The sequence below is a fragment of the Echiichthys vipera genome (assembly GCF_963691815.1).
Source record: "Echiichthys vipera genome assembly, chromosome: 16".
Classification (NCBI taxonomy): Eukaryota; Metazoa; Chordata; class Actinopteri; order Perciformes; family Trachinidae; genus Echiichthys; species Echiichthys vipera.
The window spans coordinates 16464947-16484102 of NC_139841.1; the positions used below are offsets into that span (position 1 = coordinate 16464947).

Below are 19156 nucleotides of genomic sequence, written 5' to 3' on the forward strand. Positions count from 1 at the left end.
TATAAACAATGATTTATGTGACAGGGACTTTGTGAAGGGTTATAGTATTCCAGTAATGACAATGCACAACATTTTCCTTGGGCATTACTCTGGGAAAAAATCAAGTAAATAATTATTTCTTCTGCGACGATAGACACACCTTGTTTTACAAATTGGTATAAAATCTATGTAAAATAGGAAATAAGGCATTAAACAGTTGTGCCTTTACTTCATTCTCTGTTTTAACTGCAGAGTAAATAGCATTTAACATCAACAACTCTGACATTGGCACCTGTCTTTAATGATGTGACCGGTCGCTTCCTAAAATCCTAAGACTAAATCCCTCACAGCACTATCTTTACTCCAAAACCCTGAGCCTGCCCTTGCTGCCATACTCTGGCAAAATTCTGGCAAAAGTATATGTATATACTACACATGACTGCCCTCCAGTGGTATCCTGAGGCAGGTATAGAGTTTTAGGGTTGCTTAGCACACAAAACAAAAAATCATTCTCACTACTTTTCTTCCTGCTCTTGCACTCTCCTCCTCCATCCTTCTCTGGGGGCGACTGTGCTCAGTTGGTCGTCTTCCAATTGAGAGATTGGCGGTTCGATCCCCATCTACCCCGGTCCACATATCAAAGTGTCCTTAAGTAAGACACTGAACCCCGAAATGCCCCCCGTGCTGCGCATGGGTGTGTGAAGGGTTAGAGTAGATGTCCACTGTCATCAGTGTGAATGTCTGTGTGAATGGGTGAATGTGACAAACACTGTGAAAGCGCCTTGAGTAGTCAGAAGACTAGAAAGGCGCTATATAAGTCCATTTACCATTCTCTCTTTTGCACTGACAACTTGGTTTTGTTTGAATATTGGGGTTGACACTCAATTGTGATGTTAATTGAGTAAGGGTCTGGGGGTCTTACTGAGAAAATTCTGAGCATCAAACACTTCATTTCCTGCATTCTGGTGAATTTTTATGCAACAATTTGTGCCTTCCCTGCATCAATTTATGGTGCAAATGTCTACGTAAATTATTTATTTCATTATTATTGTTATGATTATTATTGTTATTATTTTCCTCTGTTATTAAAAACTTTCTGCATATTGAAAACACCACACGTGTTTGGGGATGTTTTTTTAAGGAATCATGCACTTCTCAACAACAAATCTTGACCTTGACCCCAAAAAATGATGCTGTGACTTGATGATGCTTGAGATCCCCTTAAAAATGGGCTTGACACGCCACAGTCCTGAGGATGATGTCATGACTAAAATATAGTCATGACAATAGCTTGAAATACTCCAGTAAAGAGAGTCACAAGATGTAAATTATAATCGTGAAAACACAGTGTAGCAAACAGCATATGTTTACCAACGTTACTTGCTGAATTTTAATTGCCATTTGAATACCAATTATTATTATTATAATGTTTTCTAGTGTAAGCCTACAAATTAACTTTATTATACTTTTTTTTTCAAAGCAGGATCAAAAGGGAGGGAAAATGTGGCACAACGTACCTGACTCCTGCATAAATTATACATTCATGCAAAATCTATATATTAATCTAAAAAAAACTTTTCAGCTTTGAACATAGTAAACGTAAATATTTGTTAATGAAATTATTTTGTTGTGTATTTTTTTATGTAGGCTATAGCTCATTTTTTTACGTTTCATATTTTTAGGATCTTATTTCCATTGTTCATATTTATTTGTTTGACTACTGTTGCTTTGAATGCTCCTCCATATAACTTCCACACGCAGATGCATAAACATTTAGTGGTTGTTATAAACTGTGTAAAAGGTGTTTGTTGATGAAAGGAAAAATAGTTATGATAGCCGGATATGACGTATGTGGTATTATCTCGGTGGGCGTGACCGTTGGAAGAATCAACCAATAAACGACGAGCATCTGTTTCACAACATTCCAATCCCTCCCAAACATCCACCTCCTCTCTCTGCCCTGACTAGCCCGTGTGTGTGTGTGTGTGGGACCGTGACACGTAACGCTTGTCCCTTTCATAGACGTGACCAGCTCCACCTGGGGCAGGGAGAGCAGAGACGAGACTTTTCTGACCCCCTGTCCCCAACAGAAACCCATTTTATCCCTGATATTTTCTAGCATGGAGGCGCGAGACGCAACAGCAGGTGAGCTTGTTGTTAGCATTGACAGCCAGTGTTGCTGTTTAGCCAATGTGACAACCAGGTAGAGCAGCATTTAACCAAGGATACGCCGTATTCCTAACCATAGTCATGTTTGTTGTAAAGTTAAAAGCTGAATGCTTTGTAATATAAGACGTAGTGTTTAATATCTTGTTCTAAGTCATAAAATAAGATTACAATCAATCCCATTGATGGTGCTGTTAAACCTCTAGGTGCTCTTGTGAGCAGTGATGGAGAGGAACCAACTGCAAAGAAGAATGCAGCTCCTAAAAAAGATACACCGCAGACTCAAAGCAAGATGGAGAAGATCTTTGGGTTCAGGAAGGAGGATCTGACCTCCTGGCCAAGCCTGGTGACCCTCCTGAACCGACCCACTGACCCTGCATCTCTGGGCATCTTCCGCTGCTTGTTTGGTAAGCTAGGTGCCATTTGCTCTAGTGATAAACTGATACATCAGCCAGTCGATATTATCAGCCGATGCGGGCTGCTGTGTTCGCCGATAGTTTTTTCCCAGCATTATTTACAGACAGGAGTCCACAGGCAGCTCTGTGTTGCTGGAGACGCTTTTTTAAAGTTCAATAATTGTTCCTTTTTAAAAGAAATTGAGACTAGTAACATTTGTTGTCATCATTGTGTAATTTTTATGATGTTAATTGAGGGAGCAAAAATCCTAATATCGGCTCAAGAAAATCGGCAGTCCGTATCGGCCATTGGCTAAGGCTGATGAAAAAAAACCCGGTAACGGCCCCAAAAAAAATCCATATCCGCCAATCCCTAGTTTGCTGCGTTTTAAGTGATTTCGATATCGATCCTAGGAGCTAATCAAAACACTTGTTCACATCCAACTTCATCCTGTGTCTTTCGTGCAGGTCTGCTGATGGTTATCGACATCACACAGGAACGTGGCCTCAGTCACCTGGACTATAAGTACCTGGATGGTGCCCCTGTGTGCCGCTTTCCCCTCTTTAATTTCTTACAGCCACTGCCGCTGGATTGGATGTATCTGGTGTACGTTGTGATGTTCTTCGGTGGGTCACACTCCTTTTTTATTTTGAAAAGCTCATGTCTAAAAGTTTAAAGGCTCACACCTTCGTGCTGACTGTGGCTTGGTGAGGGAAGGGGTCCCCTTCTTTTTGAATCTAAGCAGATGCAAGTGTTTTATAGGAGACTTTATAGGTCTCTGTGGGGTTGCTGTCTACGGTGAAGATGGAAGCACAAATACCAGACAGGCAATTTTCCACTTTATTTTTCCCGCCAAGCCTCATGCAAGATTTAGTTTGAGTTCTTCCAAGATTTTGACACCTAATGCAAATCACTGTAGCAAGAATGCAAACATAAATCCGAACACAATGACAGTCAAAGTAAATAAAACTGATTAATAAATCATAGGACAACAAACCTAGTACTTTTCTGAGTGAGTTACCATCTTCTACTCATTCCAAACATTTCCAGTACTGTGTAACCCCCCCAATTACTAACAAGTGGAAAAATTGTTCTCATTTTCAATTATTGTATTTTGGGTTTTCTACTAGAACCTGTTTATATGCTTTAATGTTTAAAAAAAACATTATTTTTTGTCTTTCTGAATGTACCTGCATTCGCCCTCTGCCTGAAACGCACCATTTTAGCATCTATCTCTTTAAGCCCCCCCCCCCCCCCCCCATCTCTTTCTTCTTCCGCATCTGCACTCCCAGCATCTCTGTTCCATCGTTGCACTCAGGGAATGACTGTAACGGCAAATGTTGCCAACTCTTTTCCAATAAAAGTAGCTAGCACTAGCTCCAAAAGTGTTGCCAGATGATGTTTTACGCTCATTTGCATGTTGGCGGTGTCATTACATAAACATTTATATAAAGCTTAGTTGTTGTGTCCGATGCAGCGAGGGACAGATCTAGAGATCAAGGTAGATAGAGATATAGAAATATTTTGTGAATACAGGATTTAAAGTGGTGCTTTTGCTCAGTTTTACAGATCTGTCAATTAAATCAACGAATCATTAGTCGACTAAAATGCCTTTAATTGAAGACAAACCTAATACTTTCACAGTATTTATAAAGCAACTCAACCTCCTTTTTATAATAAGAATACATTTTTTAAAATCATTAACTGAAGTTGTGTGTTTCTGTTTCTCAATGAAGGCGCCTTGGGAATCATGCTTGGTTGTTTCTACCGTCTCTCGTGCCTCATGTTCATCTCGACGTACTGGTACATCTTTTTTCTGGACAAAACGGCCTGGAACAATCACTCGTACCTCTACGGCCTCATTGGGTTTCAGCTCACACTCATGGACGGCAACAGATACTGGTGAGGGGATGTTTATACGTTCGTCTGTGCATTTCTGTGTGAGAACAGCAGAGGAAGACCTTAATGCCCGGGTCTCTTTTGAAGGTCAATCGATGGATTGCGGCGGCCATCTATAAGAAATGCTCACGTACCTTTATGGAATTACACCTTGTTGAGGACACAGGTTTGTGCACTAGTGACTTTTAACAGCTGGTACTGCATGTTTTCCTTGAATTATTCACGAACATGGCTCGAGTTCAGGTCTTCCAATGGTCAATGTTTCTTCTTGCTCAAAGATATTTATTGTATACTTCATCGCTGGAATCAAAAAGTTGGATGCTGATTGGGTGGAGGGATACTCAATGTCATACCTGGCTCACCATTGGCTGTTTGACCCTTTCAAGTAGGTTTTATTAAGCATCTAGGCCCAAATATATTAATTCACTGACTGCTGTGTCTCAGTACTCCCGCTCTGATCTTTCTGTACATTACATTATGTTTCAGAGTGATTCTCCCGGTGGAGTTAGTAAATCTGCTGGTGGTGCACGGTGGCGGCCTTGCTCTTGATCTGACCGCAGGCTACCTGCTGTTTTTTGATGTCACACGACCTTATGGAATTTTCTTCGTCAGCTACTTCCACTGTATGAACTCTCAGCTCTTCAGCATTGGTGAGTCTTCATTAGCATTTTTTTGTTGTTGCCATGGACATTTTCTTTTATCCTGCCTTTAATATGTTGAGTGTCATTTTACCTCCATCTCTCACAGGGATGTTTTCCTACACAATGCTGGCCACCAGTCCCATTTTCTGCTACGCCGACTGGCCGAGGAGATTCTTTGCCCGTTTCCCAGCCTTCCTCAGAAGAGTCCTGCCGCTCACCTCGGCTGACCCTCAGCCCAGTACTTCCTGTGTTTACAATGAGATCCAAAGCACCAGCAGTGAACCCCAGGAGACCCCACCTGTTGCCAAAGCTTCCAAACTGAGACTAAAGCACAAACTAACAGCCATTTTTACTCTTCTCTACATAACTGAGCAGTTCTTCTTGCCTTACTCCCACTTCATCACGCAGGTCCGTCTGTCTATCCTTTCTTTTTCAACATTGAATATCTTAAAAGACTTTTACAGCTGAAATTATAAAAAATACCCCAATAATTCAGTTGTTGCATAATGTTGTTCCGGCACTTTATCTACACAGAGACATTTGCTTTAGTAAGATTGTACTTTGTAAGATTGTACTCAACAAAAGCCTGTTAAATCCTACTTGGGTCAACAGACTGATAGTTGCTCAATCACAGTCAACAGTCATTGATCCACAGCAAACAACAGCTCAGACTAAGCAGATAGGTGAAAACCTCAAAGAAGTAGATACTCATCATCCAGTCTCTGGCATGGACACTTTTTTTCTCTTGGTTCTTTATAAATTTAAAGGTCCCATATTACGCTCATGTTCAGGTTCCATATTGGGTTTCTACTAGAACATGTTTACTTGCTTTAGGCCTAGTCCATACGAACATGGATTTTTTTAAAACCAAACTTTTATGGCCCCCATCCCGCCGTTGGTGTGATTAAAAAAATCTCCATCCACATGAAACCGCAAAATCCGCCTCCGTCAGCTGGTCACGTCTAGAGTGCTCCACAAGTCTACATGGATACAACTTACTATTTACCGTCAAACAGTGCGACATCAAACAATGAAATTGCGGTTTTCCTGTCCACACATGAACATAAACTGGACTTTTGGATGAAAGGCCAAACTGTTCAGAGAACCACACGGTTTCCAAAATAACCGCGTTTATGTGGGCGGCCCCTTAATGTTAAAAGAAACCCATTTATTTTATCTCATTCGATCTGTTTGAATAAACCTGTATTTACCCTCTGCCTGAACGGCATTGAATTAGCGCCTGTCTCTTTAAGACCCCCTCCTGCCCGTGCACTAGACATCTCAGCACAGTCATTGCAGCCGGGGAATGACTGTAACGGTACTGAAGCAACACTTTCTACCTGTATATTGTATAGTAATGACATCACAACTGTGCAGAAGTCCTGACGGCTCGTTTAAAGGCACAACTCCTGAAAACTTTTTTTCTCTGTGGGTTGGGCGTTGTAGGATTTTCACAGTATTTCTATAGCACCATGGCTTTCTTTATAATCAAAAAGATGTGGAAATGTTTGGTGTACATAAAGTTTTGGTAAAACTGGTGAAAGGATGAGACATCTTTTATAGTATGAACTTTATTGGCATGGAATTATCCTAATATTCTGTTTTATTTCTGTAGGGTTACAACAACTGGACCAATGGATTGTACGGCTACTCATGGGACATGATGGTTCACTCCCGCAGCCATCAGCATGTTAAGATCACCTACAAAAATGGAGAAAATGGGGAAATTGGATATCTGAACCCAGGGGTGAGTTCCAAGGGAAACACTGTCAGACATTATGTGAGCAGTACAGTTTGTCTTCACGATATATCAGTGCCGTATAGAAAATTCATCATGTAGGTTTTTTTTGTTTCCCTACTTTTTTTAAATCACAAACCACCAAGACCCAAGACATAATAAGCGTGACCTGAAAATTATGAGAAGAGCGGATTTGTGCATAAATGTGTGCATTCCTGAACATTTTGTACCGCCTCTTCCTTATATTATCTTGGAAGAGTCATACATTTGATAAATCACAGCTTTGTTTCATATATACCGTACATGTTAAACACTATAAATGACAATGCATTTAGGCGGAGTTAATAACCTCATTTTTATGAAACAATATAGCGACACATAAATGAGACAAAATAAGTGCATTTTCCTCTCATCAGTTGAATAATAATATCAGGGATGTGACAATAAACATTTTTATTGCAGATGGTGATTTTAAAAAAACCACTAACAATAATTTAATCATGGTGAATTGCCATTATTATTCAGTGACTTGAGCCGTGAATTGACTGCAGTTTACTTCAGTTTTACCTCTAAGCTGTAACATTAATTTGGCCACAGCCCATAAATTGAAGTTCAAATCAAGTAGTGAAAGAGTTTATTGCATGTACAATTACCATCGCTGCATATTTCAACATCTGAAATTGAATTTCTACGAACTAATTTGGCAACCCAAATAAAATCTCCTGCGACTCACGTATGGGTCTCTGAGAATGACTCATGTAAAGGAGTCACATTGCAAAGCATGTAAGGTAGATTGGGCCCGTCAGTCATGTCCTGTTAAAAACACCTTTAAGGTTAGCTAGCAAATGAAGTTCTAATTTTTCCAAATTTCAGTTTAGCCCACTACTAATAAAGTATGAATGACACAGTATTAATGTCTGTGTACTGAAGGTTTTCACACAAAGCCGTCGCTGGAAAGATCACGGAGACATGCTGAAGCAGTACGCCACGTGCCTCAATCACTTCCTGCCACGCTATAATATCTCTGATCCTGAAATCTACTTTGACATCTGGGTTTCCATCAATGAACGCTTCCAGCAAAGGTAGGAGAGCCTTTCGCTTGAGAAGAAAAACATGCTATTAATGTCATTACTTCAGTTGTGTCAAATTAATGATCTTGTAAAAATAATTACGAACTTACAGTGTGTGTTTTTAAATTTGCTCTGGACTTTTGTCTAAGGATCTTTGATCCCCGTGTGGACATCGTGAAGGCTGATTGGTCACCTTTCCAACCAAACTCATGGCTGATGCCTTTACTGGTTGACCTCTCGCCATGGAGGAGCAAGTTCCAGGAGATTGAGGGCAGTTTGGACAATCAGACTGAAATCGTCTTTATCGCCGACTTCCCAGGTTACACATCTCTCATCATTTAGATGAAAAGATATAGTGATGTTTGTTAGTCTGTTGTTTTGTTTCCTTTTATTAATTCTTGGTGCTACACAGGCTGCCTTTGTTTTAATTGACAGTATGTAACCTTTTAGGTCTCCACTTAGAAAACTTTGTAAGTGAAGATCTGGGCAACACCAGCATCAATGTACTGCAGGGCAAAGTGAATGTTGAGATAGTGGAGGAGAAGAAGAACTACACTCTTCAGCCTGGTGATCAGTTAAAGGTACAGCCACACACTGTCTTCACTATTAACACTTGGACACACTCAAGCATTTACAATAATGTGTATGTTTGTACTGTAGGTACCTGCTGGGGCTTACCATAAGGTGTACACCGTGTCTGAAGTCCCGTCTTGCTACATGTACATCTACGTTAACACCACAGAGGCGGCACTACAGGAGAACTTCACCAAGCTGTATGAGCTTCAGGAACGTGTTCGTAATGGGACAGGTAAATAACAGCCAGTCAATACAGTCGTCTCTTGCCGTTATTAGAAATTTTCTGATGATTTTGAAATCTGAATCTTATCGTCTCTGCAGTTAGATATTTTCTTTGCCATCTTTGTGTAACTCACCCTTCATCCGGACAGTGACCTGCTCTGTTGACACATGGGCTCAATCAAAGATTACACGGCCTTTGCACTATAGAGGTGGCGGGGTAAAAATACATATAGATACAGCTCCTCCAGGTAATAGCTAGATAATTTCAGGTTTGCAGTGGCTCTGTAAAAGGAGCTTGGATTTTGCTCAAAAGCTCAACAAATAAATCAGAAGCCGAATGGACGATCTTTTCCCACAGAAACCGAGCCCCTGCCTCCTGAGCTGCAGCCCCTTATCGCTGCAGACGATGACGGGTCGGAGGTGAACGCCACTGACCCGATAGTGCAGCTGTTCCTGAAGAGGCAACGGCGTATGAAGGAGGTGAAGAAGCGCAGGGAGGCCGGTGCACTGGAGCGATTGGAGCGCTTCGCAGTGAAGAAGTACTATACGATTAGAAGGGGGTGAGTGGTGTCCTCTAACAGCACAACATTTGTACAAACAAAAACTAAATTAATCCGTGAAATGTATCTCACTTGCTAGATTCTTGATGACCGCCATCGCTATGAGAAACCTGGCAGTGGGTCTCCCTCCTCTCGAACAGCTGACAAGAGAAGTTGCCTTCGCCAACATGAAAGGACCGGAGGCAGAAGCCAACCAGGACGAACGACTGAAGGATGAAGTTGGTCACGGAGAACTTTAAAGCCGTCGCTGGGAGCAAAGATACAGTGTCGACTTGCTGGATCACACATTCCAAACAGATGTGTGCGTGTTGTTACTACTGGGGTGATACTGGGACATTGCTGCCCAGAAATCAAGAGATTTTTAATTTTTATATGCTTCTGAAATATTTTGCATTTCAGATTATTTACAAATGTAAAGCCAGTATTTTGTTATAGCATTTTTTTTTTTTACAAACCTGAATTTATGCAGTGGACATGTTTCAGTTATAGCTGCAGCCAAAGCAGCACGCTGAATACAGATACACACGGCTTTGCTGTGCAAGATTACATTTCCTGTTTGGTCAATTTTGCTTACGAATTTTATACTTCCAATTATGGCTGGATGAGATGAACAAAAATAATGAATTCATTAAAAATACTCTGACAGATGCGTTACATGATCTGCTGTAGGAAAATATTTTCAATACGGTAAACTATTAAACTTTAATGCTACTTTGCTTTGAATTAAAAGCATGTCACGGGACGGTTTTAAGGGGACATTAGGGTTGATAACTCCTCCTTTTGGTTTATTGCCCAGCTTTAATTTCAGTTATTCTGGTTGATTCCTAATGAGCACATTAGGTTTACTCTTGTTTTGAGGGAATTTACTTCTACTTTTATGCGAACCCTATAATGTGATGAAAAATGACTGAAATACAAAACTGTTGGCTTGTCAACAGCCTTTTCTAGCCACTTTTCTAATAAAGTGGTTTTGTCAAGACATTTGCTTCTTTTCTAATTAAAAATCAAATACACTATGAAGAACAAGGTTTGAGGAAATAATACATTTTATTGGTGTCAGTATTTTACATATTGCCCGTCTTAAAGTGCTACAGTAGAATTCCAGTGTTCACTGTAGGTTGACATTATGGCACATAAATGACACTTTTTACATAGAGCACAAACAGTACAATGTCACGCAATATAAATACATATAAATCTACAAGATGGACCTAGGAGATCATTCACTTTGTTAAAACATAAAATCATCAGTTTAGTTGAGGTGAATTGTTCTGGATTCATTCAGTCACTGTGCTGTAGTGGAGGTCCAGCCACATAAAGTGTCATTAATTACTGCCCAAAAAAGTGACAAGTGTTCACAACAGGTGATGCTTTGTACTTCACAAGGAACCATATAAAAACGATCTGTTTTTTATTTCATATTGCACAGTGTTTTACATGTTGCAAGTCTTTTAAAATGCCATCTCTCAGTTTAGAAATGCTCTGTAAAACAAAACACTTTGCATCCCTTTATATGACGGGTGACGTTACCTCTAATCACCACACGTGAAAAACTGTCCTTCTATATTATGTGTGAATTCAACGTTAAACTTAACAGTACTGGTATTAGTGTTAGATACTGGCCTTTCAATCAAATCAAAAAATCTACCGTGCAGAGTCTGTAGCTATGTTTTGTTTTTAGTACAATGTAACAGGACTATTTCATCATATATTTTTTTGCGTTAACATTATTTTGCACAAATTGCAATTATTTTCAAACACCGTACTTAGATTCTACATGTGCTGTGGGACTTAAACAGTTCAGTTACCCTGTTATTTGTTCACGCAGGCTCATTCTGCTATCAGCTCGTCATTTGCAACTTTCGTTAAACATCTTTCAAAATGCAAGTGAAGGAAGTAAGGAGGCATAAATAAGAATGCTCTAATCTTCTTATACGGGAACTCTTTACACTAAAGCCAGATCACAGGTCTTAGGGAGTACTCGCCTGTAAACCAAACGATCTGCAAAACTTAGGGTTCGTTTGTTCTGGTAGATAGGTCAGAAGCATTATTCTCTGCATTATTGATTAAAAAAGGTAATATTTCTGGTTCTGCTACATCAACTTTTTTAGTCCAACAATGCAAAAGGAGTGGAGTACTCTTTTAATTGCTCTGTCAATACCTGTTTTCTACAACTCTGAAGACGCCCACCTCAAGCTTAATGTACCATTCCCCACCCACAGGTTACGCCACATATTTCTATCTGTTGTGGTTACATTTAAAGACTTAGTGCCCAAAACCTCAAGCTCATCACGTCACCAAACTGAGTTCAGTAGCACCACTTTAAATACCACAGTACTCCTTCACAAACATCTGATGCTCTGTAAAAGAGGTCCACATCACAACTCGAATCCTTTTCTGCCCTAACATGTGGCACGTAGCTGTCATCTCCACCAGAATACACACACACACACACACACAAACACACACCACCAAAGGAGGGGGCACCTCCCTTTGCAGGCTGTGATCCAGCTCCACACTCCAGCCCAGTGTGTTGTCCTTACAGGCCTCCTCTTTGTCTGGTGAACTAACCTTCAGTCCAGCTGGCATCAGCATTTTCTTTCCATTTACTTACTAAAAGCTCTCAAAAAACACTTCAGTTCTCTACTTTGATCTGCTTCTCATCTCTGCTTCCAGTTCCAGAGCCTGTATGTTAAATCACTCATTATTTTCTTAAAATAGAAGGAAATCATAAGTTAATTAATTTGCTATAATCTGAAATTAATTGTTTTAGTATTCACTTCAACATTTTGATTATAATCCCTCAAAACATCCACGTTAACCCGCCAAGCAGTTTCACATATAGTTGCATTTTATAGCTCTCAAAAGTTGTTTGTTTAAATTATTTTCTTGGAATTCAAATCCATTGAAAATATTGGCCAATATTGCTTGTTTTAAAAACAACTGATGGTGGCAATAATTAATCAAGAAGAAAATAAATGTATAGATTTTTGTTTTTTTATGCTTTGTAAAATGTAAATGAGGCTCAGTGTTTTTAACATATCACGTCCGTCCTGATGCACACCTAAAATGGTGTGAAAAACACACAGCATGTATTTGTGGTGACGTGCCCTCAGGTTCGGCTCTGCGGCTCTACCTTGGTTGAAGATCGGGGTAGAAAACTCCATGCACCACACCATCAATCACAACATTTGAAAATGCATCTGAAAGGAAAATAGAAAAATTTAAAGAATGAATAAATATGAGGTTCATGTCTGTTTTTTTACTGAAAACGGTGTGTACAATTGTTAATTTACACTGTTACACTCATTAAGCACTGGAGATAACGGTATACGGTTTACGGTGTAAGTATCCTGAACTCACCTTGACCAGATGGCAGCAGGTAGGGGTCTCTCAGAAACAGCAAGACTGGCTGATGGGAAAGTTTACTGAAACAAGTCCAAAAAGGAGAAGTAAGAAGGTTTGTGGGCGGCTACAGGCTGCATTTAAATTAACAGGATGAAGAGACGTAGGTGGTGTCACTGACCGACATGCTGGGTAAAGTTCAAGTGCAGAGTAAATAGTGCTTCAAGTTTTAACCCGGTTATAATGACACAAACAAGAGTCTGACCTGCTGTTTCATACAATCGTTATTAAAGTATTCACTGAAACCAAACGGCTCACCTTGATTCCTCAGATTCTGTATCAAATGACCTTGGAGAAGAGAAATAAAAGTTAAGCCACATAGTCTTCCAGTAGTCGAGCAACAAACTCTCACACAGATATATTAAAAAAAATGCCACAGAATGTTTTTTTTATTTCAAAGACTTTGAACTCACCCACAGCTCTCTGTTTTTGGCACTGAAGGAAAATGGCGGATATTCAGGAAATCCAGAAATATCTTTGGAAGAACTCCATTTTCCATAATTATAGTCTGACAAAACAGACAAAACAAAAGCAAATTGCAATGTGCCCATGAAGCAGCTGAAGTGAACTGCAGGACCTTTGTGAATGCTTTGTTTAAAGGTATAATATTTAGTATTATCATAAAAAACAGTGTATAATCAAATACAAAAGTAACTCAATCATCACTTATCACCCACTAGAATTTTGTGCTGGCGTCTGTATCTGAGACCCTGCCCTCTGAATGGATGTCTTATTAATTTGGTGCGGACGTGACGTTTCTCGGATTTTACAGGTGGGTGTTCAACGCCCAGCCAATAACAGCGTTCATGTTCTCTGTTCTCATTCCCCACTGCTGTCTGTCCCCCCCTTACCCTCAGCGTCACATACTGACACACAGCTCACAAGGCAGTGTCACACACACACACACACACACACACACACACACACACACACACACACACACACACACACACACACACACACACACACACACACACACACACACACACACACACACACACACACACACACACACACACACACACACACACACACACACACACACACACACACACACACACACACAAACACACAAACACACAAACACACTAACACACTAACACATCTAGTTGTTGCAGCTCGGTTGCGCTGTTATTCCGCTATTTTTCGATCTACACTCAACGGCTTCCGGCATGAACGCACTTTCACCCTCAAAAAAGCCAGTTTGTGTGCTGCCAAAAAGTAATCTCCCTACATCTGTACTGTAGCTGTGTGTATTTACTTTGAATTAGACAACATCTGTATTTGGTAATGAAAGAAAGGCTGTGCTCATGACACTGACTTCATATACAAAAATTTGTAAACATTTGTTTCTTCATTTCCAGGAGGTTGCGTGGAGTTGTGTCGTACCTGCAGGTAGAGCTCCAGGCCTTGCCTCCTCTGTTCCAGGACTTTAGGAACCCAGTTTCTTACATGTTTGGAAGGGATCTCAGGTGGCTTTATGCTCTTCTTTAGCTGGAAGAGTTTAAAAACATCCTTAAAAAATAAACAGGACAAAAGTCTACATCATGTTAGCATCTCTGTGAAGCTGTACTTACGCTGCCTTCACATGTTTATAAGTAGATAAACTATATAAATCCTCTTGTATTGACAACCTTGAGTTCAGCAGTTGTGACGTGTTTCCTGATGTATTAAAAAAATGCTGCAGCCTATATAGTTAATTTTGCAGTGGATGGTAAGTTAATATATTATCATTTTAGTTGTATGTTCGAGGCAAATGTTAATATTCACAACAACCTTATCTTGTTCCTCTGTCAGTATACCTGTGCCTTTCCTGCATTACATCATCCACTCACGTACTAAACTGTGGCTTCTATGTTGCCTAGCAACAGGGTTCTGTATTGCTACATAAATAAAGTCTTATTTAATAACTGAATAATTCTTGACCACCCAATTAACTGTTCACTCTCTAAAGTCTCAAACATTGAAGATGAAAGCCTGCAGGGCCCAAAGTGTCATCTTACAATTACGTTCTTTGACAAAGCATCAGACAAAAAAATAATTGTATTCAGTTAATAACGGCATGAGAAAAGCTCACACTGAAGAAAATGGCAACCTACAAATGACTGGAAATGTTCATTTGTTAAATTACTTAAAATGAAAATCGATTCTTATAATGGTTACCAATACATATTCAGAAGTTTGACCGATTGATGAACTGACTGATGACGGATTTTCGGCACATTATGCAATACAGCACAGGGATTAATGTGGTATTGCAACTCAAATATCAGTGAAAACAATCCTGATATGTGATGAGATTTTCACTAAATAAAGGCTAAGAGTTTCACTTAATAAATGCTAAGATTAAAGGCAAAATGAGTAGGATTTTTCCTTTAACAAAGAAACAAAAACCCAATGTATTTACTAATAACAAAACTACTCCCTCTTAATCATCACTTATGACCAACTGCAAGTGTGTGGCAGTGTCTTTGTCTGCACAGACCCTGCCCTCTGCCTGTATTTTCTCGTTTGATTTTTCCGTGTTTGGGACATTTTTGGGAATAATAAACAGAAGAACAGTAAATGATCTGAAACTTTGGGGATGCACTGGCGCTCACCATTTTATGCAAAGCGTGGAATTCGCTGTAGCGTTTCTCGACAGCATGTTGTCTGCCGTTCATCAGCACGTCAATTCTAAAGACCTGAAAGAAAGGATAAAAAGTTAGTACTACTCTTGGTAAAAAAAGAAGAAGGTTGAATTCTGTTGTTGAGTCAGTTGAGAGAATCATGATTTATCAGCAGAACCATTCAGCCAAAAACGGCCCCTCCCAGTGCGTGGTGTGTGACGAACTGACTGCAGAGCTGTCAGTTAGCTGTCTATGTCAGCGAGTTACCAAGAGGAAACATCTGGCTGCTGTAAAAATGTGATCTGTCAGAATTAACATCCCTAAGCACACTTCCACTTCCCTCCCTCAGTCGGATTCTTCCGTAAAACTTTGCTCTTCATACCAGCATTAGTGAGGGAAATCCACCCGTAAATGATGGCTGTGTTGTTACTGCAGCTCTGTACTGCAACATCAACACACACTGCACCCCCAAAGACGGAGAGCCAACAAGAAATAATTAATATCAACAACTTGGAGACTTTTAAATGAGACAACAGCGCGGCAATAAAATGCCATCGTCACTGTGGAAAAACTAAAAACTGCCCAATGCACCTTACAGTCACACAGCACTTCATATTTTTAAATATATATTATATTACCATATATACAGTATATATATAGCTTTAGAGAGAAGAGTGTGTTTTTAATAGTTTTTCATATTTTGTCTTGACTGTTTTATTGGATCATTTTATTTTAATATTAAGGTACATGGTTGGCTCTGGGAGTAACGCAAGGAAAAGTCCAATGTCCCTGCACTACCTTGTACCGTACAAATGTCAATAAAGTTCATTCATTAAGTTCATTCATTAATATGTGAATACTATGTAACCTTTTTGAAAATATGGTAATTCTTGCCATGAGTTAGATTTGAGGATAATAACACAGAAACAGACAAGCAGCTAAAAACAAGGACAACAGAATGATGTGCAAATATAAGATACAAAAATACAAAACATGATAATAGTGCAATTTCTCTATGGTAAATAAAATGTGAAGCCGGTTTGCTTAGATTAGCATAAAGCACAGAAACAGGAAAAATATGGAGCCTGACTACAAAAAAGCAAATGTATGTTTTTCCCCAAATGACAAACTATTCTTTTGAATTATGGGAAAAGGGCTCAGCTAACTAACCTTAAGTCACTAATTTATGACAGAACTGCCCTGAAATCTAAAAAAGTTTGAAAGACATGGGGCTCAGAATAAAGTCTATTTAATGCATTATGGGAAATGCAGGCTGCAATGTCTCTGGAGGCTGAAGAGGGTCTTTATTTGTGTCAAACAGCCGGGGCGAGTTTACCCCTGCCGTGAAATGCAGCCCCTCGCATTATAGGTGATATTCTGGATCAGAAGGCTGTTGTTTCCACCTATAGGAGTAGCTTACATACAGGTAACCACATTAAAAACACACACTTTTGAACCTATGTATTGCAAGAAAAGCTGGGATTATATTTAGGAAACACGAAGTTAAATACATTGAACTTGCTCAAAAGATCCATTTCATTCATTTTGTAATTATGGCTGCAGTAGATTTCCACAGAACATACAAAAAGGTGTTGTTTTGTGTTCGTTATCATCCAAGTTTGTGATTTTAAACTCTTTAAAATAGTTTAAAGACTGTAAGCAACCAATGGTCTGACCGGTGGGTTACCTGTATACATATATATAGCTGTATATATAAAAACTACTCCTATAGGTGGGAACAACAGCCTTCTGATCCAGAATAGCACCTATAATGCGAGGGGGTGCATTTCACGGCAGGGGAGCTGAATACGGCCCAACACCGGTGCTGACATGTTTATGTATGAATCCAAGGTGAAATTAGCGGCTTTTTGTAACCAAGCAAACAACAGCCGTGCATTCATGTGGACGGGTTATTCTCTCAAAGGTACAGAAATAGCATGTGAGTAACAAATGTGATGACAGCAGCGGAGCAGAGGACACACACACACACACACACACACACACAAACACACGCACACACACAGATTATTGTTGTTATTATGCAGCAGCTCACCGTGAATCCTTTCTCGATGGGGTTGTTTTCTGCGCGGAACGACGGGATCGACACACTCACTGGATGCATGTTCACGTGAAACACGAGCGAGTTTGTAGGAGATATTTAACACACGCATACACTCACACACACTCACACATACACTGCTGGTGGTTGAGTCCAGTTTGTCCAAACAGCTCGGATAAAAATCACTGGATTCAAACAACGTGGACAAAGTCTCAGTGGCGCCCCCCGCTGCACCGGAGGACCAGAGGTGACCGCACACACCAGCTGATTGGTTTTTTTTTTTTTTCACTGTGTGATTCTTGTTGTCATTTCTTTATTTTTGTTGTTGTATTTTTATTTTATAATTCTAACTGTTTATTACTTTTTTTTTCTTAGTTTTCTTTTTGGTTTAATCTTTTTCCTTTTAAGTTATTGTTTGTGATTATTATTTTCATTGATTTGTTTTATGTTATTTATTATTATTATTATTGTTGTTGTTGTTGTTATTATTATTTAAATATTTATTCCGTATTTTGCTATTAATTATTTATTTTCTTAGTTTTCTTTTTGGTTTCATCTTTTTCCTTTTAAGTTATTGTTTGTGATTATTATTTTAATTTATTTGTTTTATTATTATTATTATTATTATTATTATTGTTGTTGTTGTTGTTATTATTATTTAAATATTTATTCCGTATTTTGCTATTAATTATTTATTTTCTTAGTTTTCTTTTTGGTTTCATCTTTTTCCTTTTAAGTTATTGTTTGTGATTATTATTTTCATTGATTTGTTTTATGTTATTTATTATTATTATTATTGTTGTTGTTGTTGTTGTTATTATTATTTAAATATTTATTCCGTATTTTGCTATTAATTATTTCTTTTCTTAGTTTTCTTTTTGGTTTCATCTTTTTCCTTTTAAGTTATTGTTTGTGATTATTATTTTCATTGATTTGTTTTATTATTATTATTATTATTATTATTGTTGTTGTTGTTGTTGTTGTTTTTGTTATTACTTTAATATTTATTCCGTATTTTGCTATTGTTTATTTTTTTCTTAGTTTAATTATTTTCCTTTTAAGTTACTGTTACTTTGTCTCCTGAAATTGAGGATTCGATTGCCGTCTACTGATTTTTTTTCTTGTTTCAGTTGTTTGTTGTATTATCTATTTTACTATCGGTACATATTTTTACTATGTATTTTGTTATTTATTTTTAGTTTCATCTTTTTTCTTTTCAGTTGTTGTTTGTTTTTCTCTTAAGTTAAGGGCTAGATTGTTGTAAATGTTGTTGTTTTTCTGCTAATTTTGTGTGATTCTTATTCTCATTAATTTATTTGTTGTATGTTGTTATTATTATTATTATTTTTAAAATATTTTTTCAGTATTTTCTATAATTCATTTTTTCTTAGTTGTCTTTTGAGTTTATTTGTTTCTTTTTAAGTTATTGTTTGTTTTTCTTCAGGGTTAAAACGTTTTTTTCTGAGTTGAGTTGTGGTTTCTGTCTACTGATTGCTTTCTCTGCTAATTTTGTGATTCTTGTTGTAATTTATTTACACATTTTGTTGTATTTTTATTTCATTATTAGTAGTATTAACATTATTTGGTTTCAGTATAATCTTATAATTTATTTTTCTTAGATTTCTCTTTAGTTTCATCTTTTTCCTTTTGAGTTATTGGTTTTCTCCTCAAGTTGATGGCAGTTCCCTTGTATTCACCTGTGCCACATTTATTTATTTATCAATATCTGGGATTTTATGCAGACTTATGTGCGTGCAAACAAAATAAGATCTTTCACCCAAGCATATGACCTCTATCTCTGTTAAAGTAGCTATTATCAATATATATATATATATA

At 38.4% G+C, this 19156-nt stretch overlaps 2 protein-coding genes across 2 annotated transcripts; one reads left to right on the forward strand and one right to left on the reverse strand.

Annotated features, from left to right (window-relative positions):
* Positions 1-1954: 1954 nt before the first annotated feature.
* ggcx (gamma-glutamyl carboxylase) lies at positions 1955-10219 on the forward strand. Its single transcript, XM_083930192.1, has 15 exons — positions 1955-2124; positions 2352-2552; positions 3009-3167; positions 4278-4443; positions 4528-4606; positions 4719-4825; positions 4927-5090; positions 5188-5489; positions 6697-6828; positions 7750-7901; positions 8039-8208; positions 8340-8470; positions 8550-8697; positions 9046-9247; positions 9327-10219. The coding sequence occupies exons 1-15, from the start codon at positions 2100-2102 to the stop codon at positions 9484-9486; spliced, it is 2298 nt and encodes a 765-aa protein (XP_083786318.1). The 5' UTR covers positions 1955-2099; the 3' UTR covers positions 9487-10219.
* Positions 10220-10307: 88 nt separating this feature from the next.
* snx24 (sorting nexin 24) lies at positions 10308-17460 on the reverse strand. The gene is made up of 7 exons (XM_083929241.1): positions 17315-17460; positions 15253-15336; positions 14042-14146; positions 13066-13160; positions 12911-12940; positions 12611-12675; positions 10308-12450 (listed from the first exon to the last, which is right to left on the reverse strand). The coding sequence occupies exons 1-7, from the start codon at positions 17381-17383 to the stop codon at positions 12380-12382; spliced, it is 519 nt and encodes a 172-aa protein (XP_083785367.1). The 5' UTR covers positions 17384-17460; the 3' UTR covers positions 10308-12379.
* Between the last annotated feature and the right edge of the window lie 1696 nt (positions 17461-19156).

Bases quoted from the DNA above. Each gene is read 5' to 3' on its own strand.
- ggcx (XM_083930192.1), top strand. From the start codon at position 2,100: ATGGAGGCGCGAGACGCAACAGCAG. The intron at 2,553-3,008 runs GTAAGCTAGGTG...TCTTTCGTGCAG, and splicing joins CATCTTCCGCTGCTTGTTTG to GTCTGCTGATGGTTATCGAC. The intron at 3,168-4,277 runs GTGGGTCACACT...TTCTCAATGAAG, and splicing joins GTACGTTGTGATGTTCTTCG to GCGCCTTGGGAATCATGCTT.
- snx24 (XM_083929241.1), bottom strand. From the start codon at position 17,383: ATGCATCCAGTGAGTGTGTCGATCCCGTCGTTCCGCGCAGAAAACAAC. The intron at 12,676-12,910 runs GTGAGCCGTTTG...GACTTGTTTCAG, and splicing joins ACAGAATCTGAGGAATCAAG to TAAACTTTCCCATCAGCCAG. The intron at 12,451-12,610 runs GTGAGTTCAGGA...TTTTCCTTTCAG, and splicing joins CCTGCTGCCATCTGGTCAAG to ATGCATTTTCAAATGTTGTG.